The following is a 24264-nucleotide window of genomic DNA, read 5'->3' on the forward strand; positions in this document are numbered from 1 at the left end:
AGGAGGGCATGATGGTCATAATCATGCCATCTTAAATAAATAGTAAATAAACAAAGAGGTATGAAAAGTAGGCTGAGTCCCATCAAAAAGAATGATGAGTACAGAAGGCATCAAACCATGAACTCTAAAAACATGTGGAGAATATATGTGACACAGTTTGGAAAGAAGGGATTGCCTTTTGTGGTCACATGACATGAACGAGACCGGGAAGAACTTCTATAAGCGTGTTAACCTACTTTCAAAGACAAGAAAACCCAAAGGGGCATGGTTTGCAGAAGACAAAAAAAGCTCTAAAAGAACTGGAAATTTCTCCTAAAGATATACAGAAGAGTGATAATCTTAAGCAAAAATTACGTACACACAAACATTTCCTGGAAAAGCCAAACCTGAACACAGGGGAAGTATGGACCCAAGAGAGAACAGAACAGTACTGGAAATGGATGCAAGAGCATTGGGTGGCAGTTAAAGCTCAGAAAAAGAGATAGCTCAGTTGACATGATCCCTAGGTGGCCAAAACAAAGAATAACAAGAAATAAACAAGGAAAATCAAGTAGTGTATACTATGCTGACTGAATAAAAATACAGAAACTTTTAAAATATCATTTATTAAATTTTTATTCATTTAAAAATACATAAAATTGAACATGTAAATTTTTAAATCTGTACATAATTTCAGTCTCCAAAAGTATATGACATGATCCCATAAAATACGGATTTTTGTCAGTAGTTTCTCATAAAATATTTCCTAGCACAGTGGCTTTAAAATTTGTAATGTTGTCATGCTGATCAACACGTTTCCCCCAAAATAATTTTCTGAATAGTTACACTGTAAATGTCATTAGGAAAAATTTTTTATGAACATGAGTGACTTCTCTTGCTTCACAGAATGATACACTTTATTTATTTATTTTCCTTTCTGGGAATACGCATCACTGTAAATGATCGATTTCAGTTTTCGTGCCTGAGGGTAAAAGAAGAAAAGTGTTGTTTGTGAATGACACAGCTGTGTGTCACTCCATGCATATGATAGCATTTGATAGTTGGCAAACTCAGACATGAATTATGTGTTGCAACCTCTCTTGTCTTTTCTGTTGATGAAATCTGAAAATGTGAAAGAAACAAATTCACAGTTAATTAAAATATATGCAAATACAGAACTGATGTCAAAAGTGTGAATTAAAACAAACTAGTGTAAATTAAACCACTTTGTTTTTGAACAAAAATCATTATCAGAGTAACATATACAAAAATTATCTCAAACTTCATAGCACAATTTTGTTCTTTCTGCATTGAATTTCTTGATTAGTTTGTCTAAGTGCTGAATTTAACTTGTTATCAAGCTGTATATACCCAAGGACATTATTCAATGTTTCATTTAATGACTGATCAAAAAAAGGATTTCTAAATGCTTTTTACACTGTAAATATAAGACTATAAATGAGCTTAAGATTTAAACTGTTTGATGTGAACATTATGCTGCAGTGCAAATATTAGCCGTGAATGACAAGAGACCCAGAAAATGTTATCAGTGGTTTAAAAAATTACAAAGTAATGTGGAAAGTATAAGTAATATGGTGAAGTCTGATACAGTTACTAGTAAATCACGGAATGTATAGCCTCAAGATGAGATTGCAATCCTTGCTTTAAGGTGTCAGATATGCTATAAACACATGAAAATACTAACTTAGGGGCCCAGGCATATCGCAAATTTAGAAGCAGATACAAGGATGATCCACAAACAAACTGCAAATGAAATTTGAACTGGAACACCATAGTGTTGTCCCACAGGAAATCTTTGACAAAAGGTGAGAGGAAGGCTCTTAAAGATTTACGTGTAGCTGACATAGGAAACACCACTATTGTCATGAGTACAGAGTGTTACTGAAGCAAAATTTTGAATCTTTTTAATGGCAGGACAGAACAAAAAGTGTAAGAAAGACCCAATGGCCAGTGCACTGAAAAAAACAAATACTCTGATAAAGTTCTGTACGTCACTTCGAAAACAAGGTAATGAAACCTAAATGAAGACTAACAAGGCTGTGTGTCCCAGGCTTTATGGTCTACCCAAAATTCAAAAAATTAATATTCCTCTGGGGCCAATTGTTAGTACCATCAAGGCTAATTGTTAGTGCCCTCAAGTGACAACTTGTTTACAACATTTTGACTCATATACAGGGTGTTCCAGAGGGAATGGTCAGAATTCAAGGATATCACAGGAATGGTCATTAAAAAAAAAAAAAATGTAAAATGTATACCTTATGAGCTGTTAAAACTTGTTCAGCAGAAGAGATGTGTTACGCAGTAACAAATATGAAAAAGTGCTCACAGCTTTGAAGGTATGTGTAGATAGTGGGGAGCGGGTGTGGTAATTAAAGTGATAAATAATCACTCACACTCCTGTCATTTACTATGAATACTTTTATTCTCGCAGTGTATATACAGTGCATGTAGCTTAGGATGGGTACTGCAGGGAACTGATCTGATGCAGTTTTTCATGCTGTGTTCAGGCAGCGATATTATTGGGGGGTTGAGCCATTGGGTCCAGATCCCCACAGAGTGCCCCCTCCCCCCCTCCCCTACGTCACGATGCGTTGTCCTGCTGGCAATGGCAAAGGCCAACATATTGTAGCCACCAGGTGCCTCAGTGGTCATAAAAGGGCGGCCGGCCTGTGATGTCAGGGGTGTTACCGATGCTGTGGTGTCAGTGTTTGTTGAGGTGTTGTGGCTGGTAGTGTGTTGTCCGGTGTGTCAGTTGTCATTATGAAGTGCTCCGGGGTCAACTTGAGCAGTTAGCCGCCTGAAGAATGAGTGGATTTCAAACCAGCTGTGTTGATTGTAGGCGGAAGGCGTATGGAGTGGTCTAATGACCTTGATATCGTGCTGTAGGCTGACTTGGCTATAACCACGAATGATGAGTCCTGCAGTGTTATGGAACTGTCTCCTGAGAGGTAGTCTTGCAGGTCTAGGCTGACTGTAAAGTGGCTTGAGGGGCCTGGAGCTGGGGCCAGTGGAGGGGAAACACCGGGTGTGTCCACTAAAGTCCACGATGGTTTTAGGCGGTTCAGTGACTCTGTTGGCGATTTTCCAGCTGGCAAAATGTTAAAAGTGTTTGGCCCTCAGTTCAACACCTTGTACGGGCCACTGTATGAAGGTTGGAGGGCAGGTTTTACGGTGTCAGTCTCGAGCATGACATGTGTACACGATTGGAGGTCCTTGTGCACAAAGATGGTCAATCTGATGTGGAGGGATGGTGGTGGGATGAGGACGTGGTGGATGTGGTCCCTGTCATGTTTTACTAGGTCTGGCAGGTTGACATTAATGGGGTTGGTGGTTTGTGATATGAACTCTGCTGGGAGGATGGTTGGTTCCCCATAGAGCACCTCTGCCAGCAAGGTGTCCAGATCTTCTTTGTAGGCAGCTTGTGTGCCTAGCAGCACCCAGAGGGCGCCCTCCATTCACTCCTGGTTGTGACATATGAGTGCTGTCTGAGGGTACGGTGCCACCATTCCGCAAGTCCATTGGATTGAGGATAGTAGACCATCGCATGGAACCGTTGCCGACTCAAACTGCTGGCTCTAGTCAGTTGTCGGGGACTCTGGACAACCAACGGGTGTAATCCGTAGTGTGATAAAAGCTCGTGACGGTGTTGGCCGAGATATCAGAGTAGGACCAAATAGATGCACAAAGGAATTGTTTGTAGTGATTCCAGGCGATGAAGCACCATCGTGGGGCACATTCTGCGCAGCGTGACATTTGTATGCCACGGTGATCGGTAGTGTGCTGGCACAAGTATAACTCAGTATTTCACGGTGCAGGTGAAAGGAAAATAATGGGGTCACCACAATTACAATAATAAATAATCACTCGCACTCCAGTGATTTGCCATGAATACTTTTATTCTTGCAGTGTATAAACAATGCGTGTAGCATAGAGCGCATACTACAGAGGACTGGTCTGGCAAAGATATAGTTGTTCTTGCAGCGGTAAGCCAGTGATATTATTGAGGGTTAGAGCCAATGGTTCTACGTCCCCACATATGTATTTTAGAGTTCACATTTAGTTTTCTACAAATGATCACTCTGCACATATCCCTGAATATTTGGTCCTTCCTCCTGAGACACGCCATATGTAAGACCCATGTCATTTTATAGAAAAAGTTTAAGGGTTGACTTTGGCTCCTGAAGATGTTTTTGTAAATTTTGACATAATGTCTCTATTTATTATGATTACAGTTAATGAAGTGATAATCTATAAAGCAAATGTTTTTGCACAGGATTTGGCTGCTCTTTTTAAATATTGCCTCATTTTGAGCCAGTTCCAAAAGGACGATGAATTCTATGAACAAGTCAGTGGTGTTGCAATGGGCAATACATTAGGTCCTGCAACTGTCAATTTTTACATGGAAAAATTTGAACAGTCAACTCTAGAAAAATCGAATACATTCTCAATGGTACTTTTTGGGAATGGTACATATATAGTTTGATCATGTGGCAAAAAGCTTTAGAGGAATTCTTTCATTCTCTAAATAATATAAATCCAAACATGCAGTTTACTATGAACATGGAAAATTATAACAAAATATCTTTTTTGGATGGTTTGCTTGTGAGACAGGCTAATGTAACATAACATTTTTACAAAGCCACACATACAAACAGATATTTACACAAGGAGTCCAACCATCATACTTGGCAAAAGAGACCTGTTAGCAAACATCTTATTGACAGAGGCATGGTATTTGAACACCAAAATATTTACAAGCCAAATTAAAACATCTGAATTAGGCTTTCTAGGAACATATCAACATATCTACTCAGGAAAAGAGGTAAATAGGGTTCTACATCACAAAAACAGTACTCTGAAAGAAAAGAGTGAAAAACAAGAAAGAAGAGTTTCCCCTCTCTTTTATTTTAAAAGAAAAACTGATCAGACTGGTAAGTTTTTATAGAAACATAACATGAAATCAGTTTCTGACCGACAAAGAAATTATGGCAACACTTTGACATTCTTTGCCACGTGAGTTTCGCACGATCGTATCACTGACATATTAGAGCATAATCTTTCAAGTGTGAAAGTAATAAAAGTTATTCTGAACAACTGTGTATTATTCTACAGTTTGGGCATACTAGAAAGTCACCACAGTGGTGACCGTGCGAAGAAGATGTAACAGCACAGACACCAAGTAAGGAATAATGACTGCACTGACATCAGTAGCAGGAAACAGTTTCGAGCAGGAACAAAGTACATCACCTGCTGCAAGCTCCTCCACAGGAGAACATAGAAGTATGCCTATAGACCAAGGAAATGTCAAACTCCCTGATTTCTGGACAACAAGGCTGCAGCTGTGGTTCACACAGGCGGAATGTATATTTCAACAATGCAAGGTAGCCTGTGATACTGATAAGTTCAACATTCTGGTTTCAAGTCTAGCCTTGGAAGTGATAGAAGAAGATGGCTTGTCACAATGCAGTTACACAGCGCTAAAAGAGGCCCTAATACAATGCTATACTTTACCGACAGAACTACGTCTTCAAAAATCTTCACCGAAAAATGTGTGTAACACAAGCTTTTGTCGCAAGTCCTTAGGTCATTATGCGCATTGGCCCAGATTTGCTGCCAGAACAATCTTTACAGGTACTGTGGCTACATAAACTGCCATCCAACATCCGCGCCATCATCGCCGTTACAAACACATTTACTGTTAATGATATCAGCAAAGAAGGCAGACACCAAAGCAAATAATTTAAGAGAATCCTCTGCGTGTGCCACAGTCAATACAAACCACAAGAGTATACAGCAATAACGAGTCAGACACTGAGGATTCTGGTTCAGGCTTTACTTCCTCTCATCACCAGCACACATCACAAGAATCCACCTTGGAACATTTGGTAACACAAGTGGCAAAACTTAACGTCCAAGTCACCAAGCACCAACAACATTTACAAAGCCAACACTGGAAAAGACGCAGGAATAACATTCCTCAAAGCAAGTCAGAACATTGGTGGTGGTATCACAAATGCTTCCACGATTCTGCTCATCAGTGTACTCAACCCTGCAGCTTCCCCTACTTTGGAGACGGACTTTAATGGGTGCGAATGCTTGTCATCAATTTCCTAAGCGCCCGGAGACAGGAGAAAAACAGAATGGTGCTAAGAAAATGATATCTATGGTTAGAAAATGGGACAGACTATTCATCCAATGCCTTACATCCCGAGAGAAGTTTCTGATTGATACAGGTTCAGAGGCTAGTGTGTATCCTAGAAGAAATAGTGACATCCAAAGAACTATGTCACATCAAGTGCTCACTGCAGTGAGAAACGATTGGCATTACATCTCGAACCTGATTTCAAACTGGTATGGACTTTCATAATAGCAGATGTACCAGACGCTATTATTGGTGCAGACTTCTTGTGCAAATATCACCTTATGCCAGACCTTGTCAATCGACGATTGGTTCCGATACGCAAGGAAAAAACATTGCCTCCCCTCACTTCTGCATCAGGGCAAATTCAGTGCAAAGTGCTCGGTCATTCTAACACTCCCTCCATGCCAGAATGCATTGATACAAATTCGTGCTTACAACAATGCGGGATGCACATGTGTGGGCCATGCAAGAAGAAGTTTCTCAAATGCAACAATTCATTTGTTGTAGGCAATGTGACAACATCGAAGGAGGACGCATATTTTCGCAGCATACTTCAACACTTTTCAGCAATCACTCCCCTGGCGAACACCACCAGGAAGTACTTTCACGAGACACAGCATCACATCCACATGAAGCCCGACTAACCAGTTGCATTCTGTCCAAGACGTCTGTCTCCACAGAAACTACTTGTGGCACAAGCAGAGTTTGATCGACTTTGGCGACAGGTATAGTAACTAGGTCAGACAGTGCGTGGGCTTCAACCATCCACATGGTTCACAAAAAAGACAATTCTTGGAGGATATGTGGTGATTATATGGAATTCAATTCTCGAACAATTCCGGATCGGTATCCTGTCCCCAATGTGATGGATTTCAATTATAATATCGGCAATGCTACCATCTTCAGTGTGATAGACTGTGAAAAAGCATACTTACAAATTCCAATGGCACGCAGATGTTCAAAAAACTGCAGTAATCACACTGTTTGAACTGTTTGAATACAACTTTGTGCCATTTGGTCTTAGAAACGTGGCCCAAACTTGGTAGTGGCTTATACATGAAGTGCTACAAGAGCTGCCATTTGTTTTTTTGCTACATGTAAGATGTTTTAGTTTTCTCCTGATCGGTGGAAGAACACAAAGAACACCTGCAACTGCTTTTACAGTGTTTTGAACACTATGGCATCTTAGTTAACGAGGCAAAGTGTGCATTGCACAAACAGGCAGTCAAATTTCTCGGGTATGTGGTCTTGGCAGCAGGTCTGTCACTGCTGCCTGAATGTGTGGAGGCAGTTTAACGGATGCCCCTCCCAATAACATACAAAGGACTTTGCCGATTCCTCGGCATGCTCAACTACTACCACTGCCATTTATCTCACCTAGCAACAGTACGAGACCACTCACGGCTCCACTCATAGGAAAAAATACTACAGGAAACCATGTAATATCATGGACATGAGAGGCTGAACCAGCATTCCATAGATTAAAGGAACATTTGTCACAAGCGACTTTGCTGGCTCACGTAAGAGTACATTCATCCTTGGCGAATGTGGTCGATGCAAGCCAGACAGCAGTAGGAACGGTACTGCAACAGGAACTTAGTGGTGAATGGCAGCCACTCGCCATTTTCTCAAGAACCTTGGACCAAAGACAGCAAAAGTGGAGTGCTCTCGACCGCGAACTGTTAGCCATGTACCTTGCAGTCAAGCATTCCATTCATTGATAGACCATAAACTGCTAGTGGCCATCTTTCAGCGTGACACAGACCCCGCTTCACCATGGCAATGTAGACAGATAGAATACGTCACGCAGTTCACATTGGATATACGTCACATAGCAGGGAAGAAGAACCTGGTCTCAGACTGCTTATCATGCAACTGTGCTAGTTTCAATGCCGTACAATGGTCAGAGATAGCAACAACGCAACAATATGATCCTTTCCTGTGCAGTCTCCTACAGTACCAGTCAATGGCATTACAGCTTAAATGCATTTTGACTCTGAATGCGCCAGAAAGAATTTGGTGTGATGTGAAGAAAGGAAGACAAAGACCTTACATACCAGAAGAATACCGCAAAGAGATCTTCAAGGCCTTACATGATCTTTCTCACCCTGGAATCCGAGTAACAGCAAGACTAGTACCCACCATAGTAGTGAGGCCAGGGATACAGAAAGACTGCCATGACTGGACACACGATTGCTTAATGTGTCAGCACAATAAAATCAGCGGGCATGTTTTTGCATCAATTTCCAGTACCGTCAGCAAGGTTTATGCACATTCATGTCGACGTTGTAGGAACACTTCCACATGCTGGAGGCCACCAGTATTTACTTACGGTCATCGATAGTTTCACTAGATGGCCAGAGGCCGCCATCTTAACAGACATCTCAGCCGAGTCAGTAGCAAAAGCATTGATATGCTCATGGTTCTCTCGGTTCGGTGTACCACACGACATTACCACTGAACAGGACAGACAGTTTGAGAGCCTGCTTTTTAAGGAACTATTGCGGTAATGTGGCTGCAACAATTTTTGTACAACTAGTTATCATCCAGCTAGTGACGGGATGGTGGAGCATTTTCACCGCACTCTCAAAACTGCTCTAATGTGTAGTACGTCTGACTGGCTCAAAGCACTGCCTCTGGTCCTCCATGGATTACGAACAATCGTGAAAGAAGATTTACAGTGCTTGCTCGTGCAATTAGTTTACGGCAAAGAGTTGAGAGTCACAGGGGAATTAACCGTGCCACAATCCTCCTTATTGGCCACTTCAAAGCTTTACACACGGTTTGCACAACAACTTAGCAGCAGAATGCGAAAACTCCAGCCTACCAACCCTGTCACGCATGGGGAACAAAAGGTGTATGTGCATAAAGACTTGACACAAACATCTCATGTGTGGCTCAGAGAAGATGTAGTATGCCCACCGCTTGTTTCTCCATACTGTGCTCCCTACCGAGTAATAGAGAGAGGTGAACACTGGTTCAGAATCGAGAAGAATGGCAATCAAGAAACAGTGTCCATTGCGTGCCTCAAACCCACGTACATTGATGTGGACACTCCCAGCACTCAACCCATGGTGTCAAGTTCACACAGTGAAGAACCCATCATGGTGATGCCAGAGAACATGGAAAAAAAACCAGAAACACACACAGAGGAACAGGAAGAACAGGATCGGGTTCCAACAGTGGTTACAAGAGCAGGTAGGCAAGTGAAGTGTAAATTCCTTGACATACCAGGAGCACCCAGTTTAAAAAAAAAGGGGGGGCTGATGTGGCAACACTTTGACATTCTTTGCCACATGAGTTTAGCACGATCATATTGCTGATATATTAGAGCATAATCTTTGCTGCTCTGCTGTTGGCATAGCGACTTAGGGTTGTTTATGTTTATCATTGTGTTTTTGAGTGTGAAAGTAATAAATGTTATTCTGAACAACTGTTTATTATTCTATAGTTCAGGCATACTAGAAAGTTGCCACATAATTAAGTCTAGCCCTCAGATATGTGAAAGAAGATAGCCCTCCTCTGTTGGCATGTAAGGTATATGAAATTCCATTTACACAGGGTAAGGTCTACATTGTAACCACAAAGGAATGAGTGAATACACATTTGAAGGAATACAAAATTCTTTACTGACTAAGGAAAGCAAGAAAATGAGTTGTAGCAGGGCATTTTCTTCAGTCAGGAAAGAATGAAATGAAGTTTTTGAAAACCAAGTATAAACTATTACCCACAACTGTACAGAGAAGTCATTAAAATATATAAACATGGGGACAATTTTAACAGAAAAGAAGAAGCCATCAATCTCAGTGATATATGGAAAGTAACTCTACTTTCTTTGAAAGATGACAATTTGATATTTATGTTTTTTCTTTAATAAGGATTATCTTTGATAATTACGTGTAACCTTAGGTCATATGTAAGCAAATGATTCCAAAAAGTGTACTGCATAATTCAACCAATGTAATCTGGGGATGTAATTCAGACTGGGGAGAAATCATATATGGGGTTCCCCAAGACTCCTTATTGTTCCTCATAAATGTAAATGATCTTCTGTCTAATACACAACCAGCTGAATATTTATTATTATTTATTTACTTATTGCAGGTAACACTAGTACTGTTATCAGTCCAAGCATACATACAGAAACATAAGAATGGTAAGCAATCTTCTTAAAAGTATCATTGGTTTTCTGCGAATGGTATTAACTTCTCCACATCTAGGGGTACTACCAACGATAAGCATAACACATGGTGATAAAATAATAAATAGCATGCAGATTTCAAAATTCTTAGGTGTCCATATTGATGAGAATTTAAACTGGAAAAAGCACATTTTAGAACTCCTAATACAACTTATTTCAGATACATTTGCACTTAGGATCATTCTAAATTTTTAGGAGAGACAAATCAGTAAGTTGACATTTTTGCATATTTTCATTCAATAATGTCATATGGAATAATATTCTGGGGTAAATTGTCTTTAAGAAAGAAAGTCTTTGTTGCTCGAAAACAGGCTGTAAGAATAATATGTGGTGCTACCCACAATCATTGTGTAAACATCTGTTTAAGGAATTGAGCATTCTGATTACTGCTTTGTAGTATATTATTCCCTCCTGAAGTTCGTTGTAAATAATCCACTACAGTTCAAAGTGAACAATGACATACATAACTACAGTACCAAAAGGAAAAGTGGCATTCATTGCTGCACATTACAGTTTTCTTTAGCACAGAAAGAGATACACAATGCTGCAAGAAACATATTGATCACTTACCCTATGATACAAAATGTCTGACAGACAGCAAAATAAAATTTGAAAAGAAACTGAAAATGTTGCTCCTTGACAACACCTTCTATTCCATAGAAGAATTTTTGTTATTGTAATGCGTAAAAGGTAGGAATTACTAACTTACAAATGTCTTCTTTCTTCCTTTGTTTAAAAGATTAATAAATAAAATGAAAGCTTAGAAATGTTTAGCACGTGACCAGGAACAAAAAGTTCTGTAGGCCACAACTACACAACCTGGAAGATCCAGTATCAATTAAGACAACTGGATGTGAAAGCCCTCAGTGTGTCATAAATTCACAGTGTGGTGGTTTGGGGAACCACTGTATACAACGTGAAATTTATCCTCCTGCACATTAAGAGCTATCTGAACATTTATTTTATTTTATTTTATTTTATTTTTTTCATTCATGTCCTGTAGACCCATTAGTGATAAATCGCTTGGGTGTAGAACATGTCATTTACATAGATTTGAGGCATTTGTTTATGATAATAGGCTGTACAATGAATAATATATTACATAGAAAAAATGTTTACAAGAATTGTTTTTTGTAAAAATTTACAAATTACATTGAACAGACTTACAATAGATCAAAATTAATTCACATATTCTCATACATAAATTCGTCTAGTGAGTAAATGGTTTTACTTAGAAGATACTGTTTGAGTTGATCTTTAAATGTAGGTGGATTAGAAACTAACATTTTTATTGCCTGAGGGAGAGCATTAAATATTTTTATGCAAGAGTAGTGTACTCCTTTTTGCACCATACTTAGATTCTTTTGCTCAAGATCAAGATCATTTTTTACCCTAGTGTCATAATTATGTGATACATGCTGTTCATTTAAAAAAGGAATGGTTTTCACACAAGAAACACAAGAGAAAGAAAATGTACTGAGATACTGTTGTGAGTACTCTCAGTTCTTGGAAGAGTTTCCTGCAGGAATGTCTGTAATTGACAGAATCCTAATGACTGTTTTCTGGGCTATGAGGATTTTGTTTGCCTTTGGCTGGTTTTCCCAGAATATAATTCCATAGGCCATATGGGCATGAAAATAACCAAAATAGGCAGCTTTCAAAGTATTTAAGTCACTGAAGGAAGCAATCGCGCAAATAGCGTCATTGCTAAGCTTAGTTTTTTATATAGGTAAGGGATGTGTAAGCCCAGTTTAGATTTCTATTAACAAGTAGACCCAGGAACTTTGTTGACTCCACTCTTGCTAAATTCCCATCATTGTATTTAACATTAATCTGACCTTCGATATTTTGGCTTGTATGGAATTGAATCAATTGAGTTTTTTCAAAATTTAGTGATAATCCATTAGAGGTAAACCAGTAAAAGGTCTCCTGAAAAATTTCCTTTACAGTGATTTCAAGATTAGTATTTGTTGAACTGTCTGCCAGAATCATTGCGTCATCGGCAAACAAAGTAAATTTTATCTTAGCCCTTGTACACACTGGAAGTTCATTTATGAAAATAAGGAGAAGTAGAGGACCCAGAATAGAGCCCTGTGGGACTCCACAGTTTATTGTGCCCCAAGAAGAGGACACTGGTTCCCTTTAGTGTCGTTTACCATGACTTTCTGTTTCCGGTCCTTTAAACAGGAGGAAAGCCACATCCCTGATTCTCCAGTTAACCCATAAAATTCTGCCTTTCTCAGAAAAATCTCATGGTTCACGCAATCGAACGCCTTAGAAAGGTCACAATAAATTCCAGTTGGAGACATTTTATTATTGATTGATTCAAGAATTGCATTGGTGAAAGAATATATTGCATCTTCTGTTGAGATATTTTTCTGGAAACCGAATTGACTGTTATTGAGAATATTGTATTTACTAAGATGATCATGAATCCTTCTGTATACAAGTTTCTCGAGAATCTTGGAGAAACAAGTTAAGAGTGAAATAGGATGATAATTGGTTACTTCGTTTCTGTCACCCTTCTTGTACAATGGTTTCACCACTGCATATTTAAGTCTATCAGGGACAATTCCTGGTCTCAGTGATACATTAAAGTTGTGGCACAGGACTTCACAAATGAAAACGTGTGTGTGTTTCAACACTTTGATGGAAATACCATCAATACCAGTTGAGTTTTTGTTTTTCATGGTCCTTATTATCTTCTTAATTTCCTCAACAGTGACAGGAGGTACGCTAATCTGGGGTGTTGCATTAAGTGCACTTCTTTGTAAAAGATTCAGAGCCTCATTTATAGAAACATTACACCCTATTTTATCTGCTGCAGTCAAAAAATGCTTGTTGTGAATTTTTGCAACATTTTCACCTTTATCAATGCTATTTCCATTATCTCTAACTTCAATATTTTCTGCATCTCTTTTAATAATACCCCATATGGTTTTTATTTTGTTGCCAGAATTATCTATTTCTGATTTGATGAACATACTTTTTGCCTTTATCAGAACTTTATTTAAGATCTTGCAGTACCTTTTATAATGAACTCTTATTTCAGGATCATTAGTATTTCTGAGAGAAACATAAAGCAGTCTTTTAGTCCTACATGATGTTTTTATTCCTTTTGTGAGCCACTGTTTGCTGGTATGGCTCTGGTACTTGTTCTTTGCAGTTCTTAGAGGAAAGACAGCTTCAAAGTGGCACATAAATTCATTTGTAAATAGGTTAAGTTTGTCATTGACTTTCAGTGCTCTATAAATTGGACTCCAGTCGATGAGTTGAAGATAACTGTTGAAGATCATGAGATTTTCATTATTAATTACCCTAAATGACCTTTTACAGACTTTGTCCTTCTTGTGTGGGCATATATCATTGATAGTTAGCAATTGGCCATCATGGTCTGAAAGACCATTTAGGACTTGTTTTACTGTTGCATTGGTGTTTCTATTCTCATCAATGAAAATATTATCTATAAGACTTGAACAGTAGTTCGTAACCCTTGTGGGGAAGTCTACCATGGGTGTGAGGTTGTATGTGTTCATTATATGTAGCAGGTCAGCTCTACTACTATCATAATCTAGAAAGATAATGTTAAAAGCTCCTAAGACTACAGTATTGTTATTTTTTGAATATATATGGTATAGAAGAGATTAGAGTTGCTTAAAGAACATACATTGCTTCCATGATGGGACACTATACACTGTTACTACAATGAGTGACAGGGTCTTGGTGCTAATTTCTATACCACAAGCTTCAAAATGCTGATCAAAACAGTAGTTTGTGAGCTCTAGAGATCAATACATTATATTCTTTTTTACATATATAATTACACCACCCTTCTGCACACTGTTTCTACAAAAGTGAGAGGCAATATGATAGCCCTCCTTTACATGGTGTTCGGTAAAACAAAGGATATCAGCATTATCAATAGTATTACTGTCACTAATATTCATTGTCAACAGTTCTAGTTTACTTCTTAGCTCCCTTATATTTTGATGGAAAATACACAGTTTGTCACATTTAGTATTGACGTTTTGAGGAAGTGAGTTGCCAGCTTTCAAGATGGGTGAGTTTTTGCACACACTCGTTAGATAATTGATCTTTTGCTGAGTGTCATTTCTGACTGACTAACCTAAGTCATGGTTTTCCCTTTTTTGTTGCAAAACCAGCTGCTATATCAGGGAGATTTTAAAGCCCAAGTTACTCCAGCTCCCAGAAAACTCCACATGTCATGTTTCTGCAGGACAGTGCCTGGCAATATGAAGTGGGGAGTATACAACTCTTCTCTGGAGAATGTGGGCACCACTACTTTCCTAGCCTATTTATTCCTTTCACATGATACCCATTAAATAATTTGTAATGGTTGTCTAGCAACTCCTGCTGGTAATTGGTGGACTTGCATACAAACTGAACTCAGGGAACTCCTTCGGAACATATCTAGGCATTTGTTTGTTCCATGCCATGCCATTTAGATTGTGATTGCTGCATACTGAATTCTCAGGAGTGATGTACAGTTCTATACTCCTAGACATCTTACATGTTGCCATGAACCTGATGCATGGCTTATGTCTTTTGTACTGGAGTGTTCACTGTAGTTGTTTTGTGTGCTTCAATGGTGTAATCTTATTCCCCCCCCCCCCTTTCTTTCATAGTGCATAGTGTTGAATTGATGTTTCCTTTTGGAGGGGGCTAATTGCTTAAAAGCAAACATAAAACTCAAGAGAAATATTTATGAGCTATAGATTTATGTACTCATTCCTGAATGTGTTTCAGTTATTTAGTCAGGTCCAATCACGGAGTTCTCACATTACATTGACAGCATAAATATACTATATATCTGTGTGTGAATAATATGTTATTGTGACTAATGTACTAAAACCGATGATACAAATTTTTATGACTGTGACTGTTGCAACATTCACCAGTCATTTATTTAGATATCAGACCACAAAAATATTAGATGCTTATCTGTTAATTCTGATGTCATATCACCTGAGCTTTTTGTAGATAACTACTTCGACATACCTGGCAAGAAGTTTATCTAGTTCACTGGCATCTCTATCACATTCAGCTTCACTTAATTCACGACTGTCTGAAAATCCGCAGGGGGGCTGCAGTTGATAGCTCGAGAAGCTGCTCTCGTCCTCGGCAGAACTGGAGCCTCTCCTAGAAAGGAGATTATTATTTTTTTATAATCTTCTGGACAAATTAAGAAAATAGGAAATTAGGTGAAAGGATGTCTGGTAAATTACAAAGCTTGAATTTTCCTTGTGGAGTAGAAATTGCAGTACAATTATTTTATATTTATTATCTCTTAGCATGTATACTGTAGTGTTTAACAGAGGGAAAGCTATTAGGAATAATTAAATAATGAAGAATACAACTTTTAGTTTTTCACACTAGAAATCAAACATAGTTCCAGTTATTTTGTTATTACTTCAGTCTCTTTTTGATACAGAAAAAGCAATCTTCAGGAGTATAGTGACTGAGATATGACAGAATATTGAGAGTGACTGAAGGACGTGATGAGAGTAGATCAACCAGCCTGATCCACTAAGCAGCAAATCGCTGAAAGTGGACAATCAAGACGCAACAATGAGGAAACAGATAAGTGTAGACTGCGTGACTCATAAGCGAAGTCCTGCGAACAACTGAAGAGAAAACCAGAAATAGAGCAAAGCTAATATCAAGAACTAGTAGTGCATGTTGTATTCTTTATTTTATGTCTTCTTTTTCTTCAGCTGCAGTTTTACAAGTTATATCGGTTAATACCATGTTAGGCAACTGTAAAAAAGTCTTATTAATACCAGATGCCTTTATATTTAATTTAAAGAATCTTCTGTGGTCACAATATGGTTTTTCTTATAATTTTGTTTACTAGGACTATGAACAGTTCTCATGCTTTAACTTAGTAATATAAACAGTATTAAATTATTATCATAACTCATGATATTTTTCTTTGTTTCTTAATGGTGTTATACATAGAACTTTCACTGACATGAAATATATATTTACATTTTTGTGTTATGTAGGTACACTGCCATCTCGCCATTCCATGCACTTTGTTGTGATACTGTGGGGTGTGCTTGTCTTTTGTTTTGTTTTGGTGGTACTTGGAATCATCTGCTATTTATTTCTTTTTTTTTTTTTTTTTTTTTTTTAACAGAGGGTGAAATGTGCTTGTTTGTGAGTGTAAATTATTATTCTACAATGGTACAGTGGTGAGTGATGTAGGGTGAGTGCATTGTCTAGTTTATGTTATATTACTTTTGTAGTATCCAGGGAAGTTGTTCTTTATGTACTGTATGTTTTATTAGTTGAAATATGGAGTGGTTGCTAATATTTGCTTGGTAATTTATTATGTGTTTCTTCTGTATTATTGCCATTTGGATTTAGAAGTTCTTTGGTAAGGTTATAGAATCTTACTATTTTCATGTCTGTTGCTATTAGGGTGGTGGTTTTCTTGTCAGGAGTGTGGTTTGTTACACTAGTTTTATTTGTTGTAGCTTAAGGATGTTCCAAATTCTATGTGCAGTTCATTTCCATATTTGATTGTGTACCAGCTTGTCTGTCAAGTTTTGGTATTGTGCCCTTGGTGTGTAGTGTTATTGTTGTTGTTGTTGTTGTCGTCGTCGTTTTGTGTGTGTGTGTGTGTGTGTGTGTGTGGGGGGGGGGGGGGGGGGGGGATTGGTTTGTGGGTTCCTGGATTTGTGTGATGTTTTCATTTCTTAGTTATATGTTTTTCTGGACTTCCTCAACTCAGTTTTGTACTTAGGGATTCTTGGTATGCATTATGTTAGCTATTTGAATAATTATGTCTAGCTCCTTATTGTAGTTGTATTTGTGAAATAGTACTGCGTTTAACAGGGTTTAGAGAAAGAAAAAGCAAGGAAAAATAAGTTCCTTGATATTTTTGGTATAATCTGTTGTTTTTATTGTTTCCTTTTGTATTATTATTATTTTCAGTATAATCACTCTTTTATTAACATTGTCTCATAGTTCTATATACATCTCACTCTGTCACTGCATTTTATTGATCTTTGGAAAACTCAAGCACCTTCATCTTTCAAGTACTAAGTAGTACAAACATACCTGCGTAACTGACTTTGAACCTACCTACTATCTGCCTCCATCCCTCCAACCCCCCAGGGCCTCTTTTTCCTGGCACCTACCTGCCCATTATCACCTCCTTGCTGCCCCTTCTCTCCTGCCCCCGCATTCTGCAAGGTGCTCATGCAAATGTGCAGTCCTTACCAGCCCACCTGATTGAGGTCTGCTGCATATATCACAACCTCAGCTTTCATATCATACTTCTATATGAGACTTGGCTAAAGCTGAGTATTCCTTCCACTGCTTTAAGTCTTGATGATTATATTTTTCTGAGACGTGATACATTTAATAGATGAGGGGACAGTGCGCCAGCATATATATGCACAAATCTTTTCTCCAAACTTGTGCTTGCATCTAAAAACAAGGACAAACAACCTGAATACACATTCACTGAAATTAAATCTCTCAACAGGAAGTGTCCCATTTGTGTAATGCATAATCCATCTAAAGTTGGACAGCTCTCTAGCTTTAAATCTGTACTCGAAAGTCTTGAATCTTCATATGAACGCATAATTGAAGCAGGAGGTATGAAAAATTTTCTAAAAAACTGTCCTTCCATAGCAAAATTCATGTGCTTATGTTCCTGCTCAATGTTGTTGTTGTGGTCTTCAGTCCTGAGACTGATTTGATGCAGCTCTCCACACTACTCTATCCAGTGCAAGCTTCTTCATCTCCCAGTACGTACTGCAGCCTACATCCTTCTGAATCTGCTTAGTGTATTCATCTCTTGGTCTCCCTCTACGATTTTTACCCTCCACACTGCCCTCCAATACTAAATTTGTGATCCCTTGATGCCTCAGAACATGTCCTACCAAACGATCCCTTCTTCTAGTCTTCCTGCTCAAATTCTATGCTAATTCCACTTGGGCCCACTCACCATACAGCTGATTATCGTACGTTTATTGAAAGTTTTGCAATCAAATCTTCAAATAGAGTAATTAACATGGATTGGATCTCTGCACCTGGCTAGTCTGCTCATGGTGTAATATTAATGACATAATCATTACAGTGTCCAAATAACAAACTGCAAGTGACGACTTTTAGAGATCTTAAGTACATGAATATATCTGAACTTATAGCTGACATCTACAATATTTCTTGCTGAACAATGGCAGAAAATAATTTTGACATCACAAATCAAGATAACTAATGTCACCAAGAGCCTAAATACTCTATATGATAAACACACTCTGCTAAAAACAATAAGAGTAGAGAGAAAACCTGCATCATGGCTTACAGACCACCTCAAGCATCTTATGAGTGTCAGAGATGCAGCACACAGAACATACAAATGGCACCTGATTTCTGATAACCATCTCAGCTACAAGCAACTATGCAAGTGTTATTCAATTTGTGGGAAATGCAAAAATCAGGTATGCCCACTCGTGAACTGAGGACTTTCACAGACCTACTGTCCTGTGGAAAAATCTACGATATCTAGGAAGAGGCAAACCTAAATTTGCAGCTGAACCACTAGTCCGTATTGAAGATCTAAGTGACTGTTTCGCCATGCAGACATCTTTACTCGATGAACACATAAGGCCACAAACCAATGACTCCCTTAAAATATCAGTGGTTGATATAAACAAATAATATTGCCTGTAGCTGGTAAGCCATAATACAGTCAGGAAGACCATTGCATGTATTTGTTTGGCAGCTGCAGGACAGGATAATATAGCAGTGCAAATGATCAGTTTCCTCTTCGATCCTCTGCTACTCAAAATAACAGATATTTTCAACCATTCTCTGACTCTCAACATCTTCCCAACTTCCTTGAAACAGGAAGAATCCAAGAGAGAATATGCTGAACAAAGTTCCAACTATAGGGTCATTTGCATTCTGCAGGCATTCAAGGTTGGTTGGTTGTTTTGGGGAAGGAGACCAGACAGCGTGGTCATCGGTCTCATCGGATTAGGGAAGGAAGTCGGTCGTGCACTTTTAGAGGAACCATCCCAGCATTTGCCTGGAGTGATTTAGGGAAATCACGGAAAACCTAAATCAGGATGGCTGGACCCGGGATTGAACCGTCGTCCTCCCGAATGCGAGTCCAGTGTCTACCCACTGCGCCACCTCGCTCGGTGCATTCAAGGCCAGAATGAGATTTTCACTCTGCAGTGGAGTGTGTGCTGATATGAAACTTCCTGGCAGATTAAAACTGTGTGCCAGACCGAAACTTGAACTCAGGACCTTTGCCTTTCACGGGAAAGTGCCATATCGACTGAGCTACCCAAGCACGACTCACGACTCATCCTCACAGCTTCAATTCTGCCAGTACCTAGTCTCCTACCTTCCAAACTTCTGTGAACCCTGCAGAACTAGCATTCCTGGATGAAAGGATATTGCCAAGACATAGCATATCAGCACACACTATACTGCAGAGTGAAAATCTCATTCTGGAAACATTCCATAGGCTGTGGCTAAGCCTGGTGTATGGAGCTTGGATAATTTAGAGTCGAGCTGGATTGTGGTGATGTGAACGTTGTTTGCCGTGACTCCAAGTTCTGTCTGGATATCTCCATTTTGCATGTCTGTGCCTATTGGTACTCCCACTAGTTGGCTTGGATGTGGATGTATCTTTGCAGTTACACAGTTCTGACGTTGGAGAGTGTTCTGGTTCTGGGTGTGCTTCTGGCAGTGATGATGGTGTGGTTGGCAGGAATGACCAGAGATGGTTTATATGGCAGCAGTCAAAACCCTTCGATGAACAGACAAAGGCGATATGCTGTCCTTGGGTTTCTACCTTTGCTGCTGGTGTCCACATTTCTTCTGCTACATAGGAGTGTGCCCAGACTGCTGTTCTTGGCAGTAGCACACAGTGTGCTGTGGTTTCCAGGGGCTCTGTGACCAGAAGAATAAGGAAAATTCATGGTTTTCTGCTATGGAGGAGCTGCAGTGCTGGATGGCTGTGGTCCTGTACATGCTCTGGAAACGTGTGAGCACTGTTGTTGTGGTGGAGGTTCCCAGTGTTTTAAACATTTGCCGCTTAAATGTCCACATCTTGTACTCCACTTTGTCACTGGAGCATGGTTGGAATGGAGGGTTAAAATGATGCTTTATGTTGTTTGATGTGTAGTGCTCTCTGAAAACAGTTGCTATGATTTGGACCCATTGTAAGATGCTGTAGTTGTAGAATCTGCACTAAGATAGGAGCACTGTGGCTTCTGTTGTGATGAATGCCATGCTTACCACATATCTCAACAAGGGAAGTGTCCAGATATCTCCGAGTGAACCAAAGTGATGTTGTTTGGACATGGAGAAGATACAGAGAGACAGGAACTGTCGATGACATGCCTTGCTGAGGCCACCCAAGGGCTACTACTGCAGTGGATGACTGCTCCCTACGGATTATGGCTCGGGAGGAACCCTGACAGCAACGCCACCATGTTGAGTAATGCTTTTCGTGCAGCCACAGGACGTGGTGTTTGCATTGTTACGTGGCTTTATGCTTAATTAAAAACTTACTATTTTATCAGTTGATTTATTTTCACCACGCAACGCCCGCTGTTTACGTCCTTCTTCGTTGCTGAGCAATGTATCACTTTTTGTTCTGACTCCGCAACTCTTCCTTTTCTATATCTTTACTACTTTTTATCTATATAAATGATGAACTATTGGTTTTGCCATTTAACAACTTTTTAATAACTGTGGAAGTATTACAGGCATCGGGTCCCACCTAATGTGTCACCTGCCTATACATTTTACATGAACCTTTCAAGACTCAATTGATCTATTTACAAAGAGAAAGCAGAATAACTCTTCCTTTGACGTTGTCCAACAACGACCTAGAAAGCTCGACGCCCTTGTGGCCCAGGCTCTTCCATGGCTCGCGGTAGTTTGCAGCATTCGTTTTATTTCTTGCCCACTTGCCGCTACGTCAAACTTTCATGGTGATCATTGGGCAACATCTCCCACGTTATCTGCAACATAAATAAACTTTCTTCCCACAGTATTTCTGAAAACCCAAAAACAAACTTAAAGAACCTAATAATAATAACTGTTCTTACAATTATTCATATAAGACTTGGTCGATTTAATGAGGGGTGGGACAGGCCTAAGCCTTGTGACACCACATGTTACAACCAAAACTGTGTGCAAAAGGCTTCATGATGCGCAACTTCACTCCCAACGTCCTTGGCGAGGTCCATCTTTGCAACCATGACACCATGCAGCATGATACAGATGGGCCCAGCAATATGACGAATGGACCACTCAGGATTGGCATCACATTCTCTTCATCGATGAGTGTCACATATGCCTTCAACCAGACAATCGTTGGGAGACATGTTTGGAGGCAACCCCGTCAGGCTGAACACCTTAGACACACTGTCCAGCAAGTGCAGCAAGGTGGAGGTTCCCTGCTGTTTTGGGGTGGCATTATGTGGGGCCGATGTATGCCGCTGGTTGTCATGGAAGGTGCAGTAATAGCTGTATATGTGAATGCCATCCTCTGACCGATAGTGCAACCATGTCAGTAGCATATTGGCAAGGTATTCGTCTTCATGGATGACAATTTGCACCCCCATCATGCACATCTTGTGAATGACTTCCTCCAGAATAACGACATCCCTTGATTAGAGTGGCCACCATGTTCTCCAGACATGAACGCTATCGCACATGCCTGGGATAGACTGATAAGGGCTGTTTACGGATGACGTGACCCACCAACGACTCTGACGGAACTATGCCGGATCGCCATTGAGGAGTAGGACAATCTGGACCAACAGTGCCTTGATGAACTTGCGGATAGTATGTCACAATGAATACAGGCATGTATTGATGCAAGAGGACGTGCTTCTGGGTATCAGAGGTAATGGTGTATACAGCAGTCTGGACCTCCAACTCTGAAGGTCTCACTGTATGGTGGTACAACATGCAATGTGTGGTTTTCATGAGCAATAAAAGGGGCAGAAATGATGTTTATGTTGATCTCTATTCCAGTTTTCTGTACAGATTCCAGAACTCTTGGAACCGAGGTGATGCAAAACTTTTTTTGATGTGTGTAGCTTCCAAAGGTTCTACAGGTATTCCTGGCACTTAGTTCTCATGACAGTTATGTGTACATTATCTAAAAAATGATGACTTTGTCATTATCCTCACAGCATACAAGGGATCTACCACTATGGTACTTGAGCGACAAGAGTATGTAACGAGGGTCTACGTCAGCTGTCTGACACTTCTACATTCAGCATCTTCATCAAGATCCTGTCCCTGTGATACAAACTGACTTACAGTCTCTCCTTAAAACATTAGCCCCGTCACAAGGACTAACACCTCAATCCATAGAACTTCTTACCCCACACATTTTACTTCTTCTTAAGACCCACAAACCAAATCATCCTGGGCATCCCACAACTGCTAACTTCAAAGCACCCTAAGAATGTACACTATGTGATCAAAAGTATTCGGACATCTGCCTGAAAATGACTTACAAGTTCCTGGTGCCCTCCATTGGTAATGCTGGAATTCAACATGGTGTTGGCCCACCCTTAGCCTTGATGAAAGCTTCCAGGCATACATTTAGTCAGGTGCTGGAAGGTATCTTGGGGAATGGCAACCCATTCTTAACGGAGTGCTGCATTGAGAAGAGGTATCGATGTCGGTCGGTGAGGCCTGGCATGAAGTCGGTGTTCCAAAACATCCCAAAAGTGTTGCATAGGGTTCAGGTCAGGACCCTGTGCATGCCAGTCCATTACAGGGATGTGATTGTGGTGTAACCACTCCATCATAGGCCGTGTATTATGAACAGGTGCTCGATCATGTTGAAAGATGCAATCACTATCCCCGAATTGCTCTCCAACAGTGGGAAGCAAGAAGGTGCTTAAAACATCAATGTAGGCCTGTGCTGTGATAATGCCATGCAAAACAACAAGGGGTGCAAGCCCCCTCCATGAAAAACATGACCACACCATAACACCACTGCCCCCAAAATTTACTGTTGGCACTACACAAGCTGGCAGATGACGTTTGCCGGGCATTCACCAAACCCGAACCCTGTCAACAAATCGCCACATTGTGTACTGTGATTTGCCACTCCACGCAGTGTTTTTCCACTGTTCAGTCTTGCAATGTTTACGCTTCTTACACAAAGTGAGGCGCCATTTGGCATTTGCCGGCATGACATGTGGCTTATGAGCAGGTGCTCGACCATGAAATCCAAGTTTTCTCACCTCCTGCCTAACTGTCATGCTACTTGTATTGGATCTGAATGCAATTTGGGATTCCTGTGTTATGGTCTGGATAGATGTCTGCCTATTATGCATTATGACCCTCTTTAACTGTCGGTGATCTCTGTCAGTCAACAGACTAAATCTTTCCTGCCTCCAATTATTGAAAATTGTGACTAAATCTAATATATGACCAACAAGAAACTGACAACAATATTCACCAACTCTACATTATTTTCATTCCTTTAGACACCAATAAACATTCTACATGCAGAGCACTGAAATAAAGATATCAATATATGAATTAATTAAAATGATAATGATTTGTCATTAATTCAGTCGCACATCTAACAACCTCATAAAGGTACTGAAAATCAATAGCAATCACATGACACACACACACACACACACACACACACACACACACACACACACAACAGTCTGAATGCGAAGTCCTTTATGTAGACGGAATTGTAACATTTCCATGAACCCATCTGTAGGGTATGCTAAAAAACTGAAATTCAAATTATATTGAAAATTTTCAATATTTACACTGGGCAGTTTATCATTTGTGATTTATAAATTGAAATTTGTACAGTCTGTGTTCTTTCTCTTTCTCAAAATTGAATTCTCTTACTTAATGGATCAAAATG

General features: G+C 39.7%; 1 protein-coding gene across 1 annotated transcript in view; it reads right to left on the reverse strand.

The window, feature by feature from the left end:
• Positions 1-656: 656 nt before the first annotated feature.
• Positions 657-24264, reverse strand: part of LOC126143911 (Down syndrome cell adhesion molecule-like protein Dscam2) — a 493502-nt gene continuing 469894 nt past the window's right edge. The window contains exons 31-32 of the mRNA XM_049915460.1: positions 15363-15503; positions 657-1101 (exon numbers count right to left, since the gene is read on the reverse strand). Coding sequence (XP_049771417.1) covers positions 1050-1101; positions 15363-15503 — 193 coding nt within the window. The 3' untranslated portion in view covers positions 657-1049. The remainder of the gene's footprint in view (positions 1102-15362; positions 15504-24264) is intronic.

The sequence above is a fragment of the Schistocerca cancellata genome, chromosome 1 (assembly GCF_023864275.1).
Source record: "Schistocerca cancellata isolate TAMUIC-IGC-003103 chromosome 1, iqSchCanc2.1, whole genome shotgun sequence".
NCBI classification, from domain to species: Eukaryota; Metazoa; Arthropoda; class Insecta; order Orthoptera; family Acrididae; genus Schistocerca; species Schistocerca cancellata.